Below are 3,868 nucleotides of genomic sequence, written 5' to 3' on the forward strand. Positions count from 1 at the left end.
CCTGCTGACACAGCATTGCTCTTTGTTTGCAGCACTACCCTGGACATCTGGAAGACGGTGCTCCAGCTGACAGAGACTTCCAAGAGGATCTTGGATGAACTGTGCCATGTTCTCCAGGACCCAGAGCTGTGTGGGGTCTTTAACGTCACCACAGCGGAGTTGGGCCTCCTTCGCCTGACTGTGAGTTACTGGACAAGGCACCGTGCTCTCCTTCAGGGCTCTCTTCCCCAGCTCCCTGCCTCCCCCTGCCTTGCTCCCCTGACTGGAAACCTGGGGCAGGGCAGGGGCAGAGTTGGGGCCATTGCAGGGGCCGGGGAGAAGCATGGCCTCTGCACAGGCTGAGCAGGCTGCAGGGCCGGGGAGGGGAAGTGCCCGTGGCCACCACATCTAGTGCCATTTTTGTCCCAGCTCCTCAAAGGTCAATTGCTTCTCAAAGGCATGGGAGCAAGAGGCTGTGGATGGTCAGAGGGCAGGAGCAGCAGCCCAAAAAGCCATCCTGTGTCGTGCTGGGCCCGGGACACAGAGAGACCATGGGCCCCTCCAAAGGCCCTGCTGCCCCAGGCCAGGCTGTGTGGCCCCAGGGCCCTGCCCTGAGCTGCCAGAGGAGCCAGGAGCTGCAGGGTGCAGGGAGGCCTGCTGCCTCTGTCTCACTGCCTCTGTCTCACTGCTGCGTTTGTTTCAGATGATGCCTCCCACTGAAGAAATCCTGCAAGAGCCAGCAGCACTGCTGCAGAGGTTTCTGAAGACTGAAAGCCTGCCGATACTCTGGCTGGCGCTCGGAGGCCTTCTCCTGCTGTCGGAGAGACCTGAGACGGTGAGCAGGACCTAGTCAAATGAAGCCCCATTGGCAGACTGGCACTGGAGCGGTGGGTGACACTGTGGCTTGGCCCTGCCTGAGACTCAGGAGTTGGGGTGATGGCCGTGGTGGGGCCTGGTGGCTGCCTGGGGACATTTCCAGGAGCTTTCCAGATGTGTTACTTGGGGGTCTGTTGGAAAAGCGGGTGGCTGAGCAGGGGACATGCAGTCCTTGCTCTCCTGCCCTCCTCCTATCCCCCCCATCCCTATCAGCGTGCCCATGGCCACCACCTGTCCAGAGTTTGCTGTTGCCGTTGCTGTGGCAGCTGCCAGGAAGCAAGGCGTGTGTCTGGTGCAGAGCTTTAATCAGAGCTTTACGGTGAGGGTGGCCACTGCCCTCCTGATGGAGAGGAAATTGTGTGTTTTGTACAGGCAAGAGGAATACGGGCCCTGTTGCCAGACGTCACGGAGACGCTGCGCTTTACCAATGAGCACATTGTTCTGAAGGTGCTGAGTATCATCAGAAACGTGATGAGTCATCTGGGGAAGAGAGAGGCCGGTCCCATTGCTCTGAAGCTGGCTCAGAAGCTCCTGCCTCTTTTTGATCATGTAAGTCTGCGGTGGGAGGCTGAGCTCTGCGGATGGGTGCTCAGCAGGAGGGCCTTCTCCTCTCTCTTTGCTCATCTGGCCACACGCAGGATGCGTTCTGGGCTCTGCAGCCCAGCAGGCCTTGTCCCTGGCAGCTTGGTTGCTGGTGGTGTTGTGAGGCCCCTGTGCTGGGGCCCAGCGTGGCTGCTGTGCAAAGCATCTTCTGCCAAGGGTTACTTTTAGACCGTCAACTGCTTCCTTTGCTACCAGCTCCAGGCATTCTCCCCAGGTGCTGCAGCAGGGACATGGAGGTTAAGCAGGCAGCGTGTGCCCCGGAGGCATTGCCGAGGGCCAGCCCTGTCTGCTCCTTGGCCCAGTGCCCAGGGAGCTCTGCTTTGACCTGGTGGGGTGGCTGGGGGAGCACTCCGAGGCACAGGCACCCCGTGCTGGAAACCTGTGGCATTGCTTTGCGCAATGCCACGGCACTTTTCTGCAGAATGTGACTCCGAAGCATCTCCCTTCACATCAGCCACGCTTACGCTCGTGCTCCCCATGGGCAGCGAGAGTGTGTTGCTGAGGTCCTCCTGTTCTCCTCCCCCAGGTGACAAGTGAAGTGCGAGAGTGTTCCATCCGCCTCTTCAAAGATGTGATAGAGGCTGTGGTGTGGCAGGAGAAGGGAACCATGAAGAAGAGCGTGCGCAGGGGTCTGCTCCCTCTGCTGTTTCGGATGAGTGACGAGACCCCGAGTGTTGCACAGGTACGAATTTCTGACCTGGCCAGTATGCAGGCAAGGGTGTGCTGACCCCTCAGGGGTGGTCTGGGAATTGAGAACGAGGACGGAAAGCATTCCAACTCGTGCGATGTGTGTCTGTGGTGCCATCTCCCAGCATCTGTTCTCTTTAGGCCTCTGGGGAAGCCCTCGTTGCTTCTGCAAGGTTCCTGAAGTGGAAGAAGCTCAAGCACCTGGCCAAGAGGCAGAAAAAAATGGAGATCAAGGAGTGTTTGGTAAGGACAACCACACAGCCCCCACCTTTTTCCTGGGGAAGGGGATGCTGACAGAAGGAGCTGCACCAGCAGCTGGGGAGAGTCTGCAAGCCCCATGCCTTTGTGTTCTTCCCCAGCTGCAGCAGGACAGGAGGAGGGCTGATGAATACCTTTGGCAGAGCCTGCCGTACCTGAAGGATTCTCAGGCCACTGTGCGATATGAGGCTGCTGAATTCGTGGGTGAGCCCAGCCCCTGGGTCCCTCTGTGGGCCCTGCCCTGGCAGCAATGCGCAGCCCTGATACACCCTGCCCATGCCGGTAGCCTCGGTGGGTGCCTTGCTTAGGTCCCCCCTTGGGCACTGTCCCTGCCTGGGGCACAGGAAGGGGAAGCAGCTGGGCTGGCGGGGCTGCACTCTGCGCTCCTGGGAGCGTGCTGGCGAGCAGGGATCTGACAGGAGCTCTTTCCGTAGGGCTGGCTGTGAAGCACTCTTCAGACCACAGTGTGGGAAAGCTGAATATAATCTGCACCGGTGAGTGAGGGCAGCGCTGTGTGTGCTGCTGCTGGGAGCAGGGGGCAGGGCCTGGGCAGCGTGCGGCCATGCCTTGCCCTGCTGCAAGGAAATGCTGCACGGGCAGAGGAGCTGTCTCCTGGGACAGGCGGAGCACTCCTGAGCAGTGGCCTGCAGCTGATCCCTCAGTCTCTCGTGCTGCTCCTGGTCTGGGAGAGCAATGGGTGGGGCTGGCATTGTCCGGATGGGATGCTGGCAGGTCTCTGCAGGTTGGTGGGTTTCATCGCTGCTCTGTTTCCTTCTGTTGCAGCCCTCAAGCCTTTGAAAGACGACACTGATCCAGGAGTCCGTTCTGTGGCAACCGGGACATTCCAGAGATGTCAAAGGCAGCAGGCAGAACCAGCACGGAGCAGGCTCGCAGCACTGTTCTGCTGGCCCTGCGGTGCCATCCGTCGTTAGCAAGATGACTCTGATTAGAACTTGGAGGTTACAAAGGCGTTCCTTGCATGCGGATATTGATCCACTGGAGGAGCATGCAGCATGCAGTTCCACTGAAGAACATAAGAAGGCTTTAAGCTGGCACACATCACTCCTAAGGACCACACGGCTTTACTTCAAGGTGTGTCAAGGCCACTATCCCCTGTGTGTACCAAATGAGACTAACTTCACGGCAGACACGGAAGAGCAATGGGTGGGGCTGGCATGGTCCGGAGGGGATGCTGGCGGGACTCTGCACCTCGGTGGGTTTCATCTCTGCTCTGTTTCCTTCTGTTGCAGCCTTCCAGCCCTTGGAAGATGACACCAGTCCAGCAGTCTGTTCCCTGGTGGCTGCGACAGTCCTGGCGCTGAGAATTCAAAGGCAACAGTCCACATCACCATTGGACTAGCTTGCAGCCCTGTGCTTCTGCCCCTGCAAAGCCATCCATCCTTAGGAAGATGACTCTAATCAATAAACTTGGATTACAAAGCCATTCCCTTGGTGTCCTCCTGTG

At 58.8% G+C, this 3,868-nt stretch overlaps 1 protein-coding gene across 1 annotated transcript; it reads left to right on the forward strand.

Moving 5' to 3' along the window:
• Positions 1–31: 31 nt before the first annotated feature.
• Positions 32–3,847, forward strand: LOC110390548 (maestro heat-like repeat family member 5). The gene is made up of 8 exons (XM_021381934.1): positions 32–180; positions 683–814; positions 1,228–1,404; positions 1,985–2,140; positions 2,287–2,388; positions 2,505–2,607; positions 2,838–2,897; positions 3,187–3,847. Exons 2-8 carry the CDS (start codon positions 683–685, stop codon positions 3,333–3,335), a joined length of 879 nt encoding a protein of 292 aa, XP_021237609.1. The 5' UTR covers positions 32–180; the 3' UTR covers positions 3,336–3,847.
• Positions 3,848–3,868: the final 21 nt, after the last annotated feature.

This window comes from Numida meleagris, unplaced genomic scaffold (assembly GCF_002078875.1).
Source record: "Numida meleagris isolate 19003 breed g44 Domestic line unplaced genomic scaffold, NumMel1.0 unplaced_Scaffold1297, whole genome shotgun sequence".
NCBI classification, from domain to species: Eukaryota; Metazoa; Chordata; class Aves; order Galliformes; family Numididae; genus Numida; species Numida meleagris.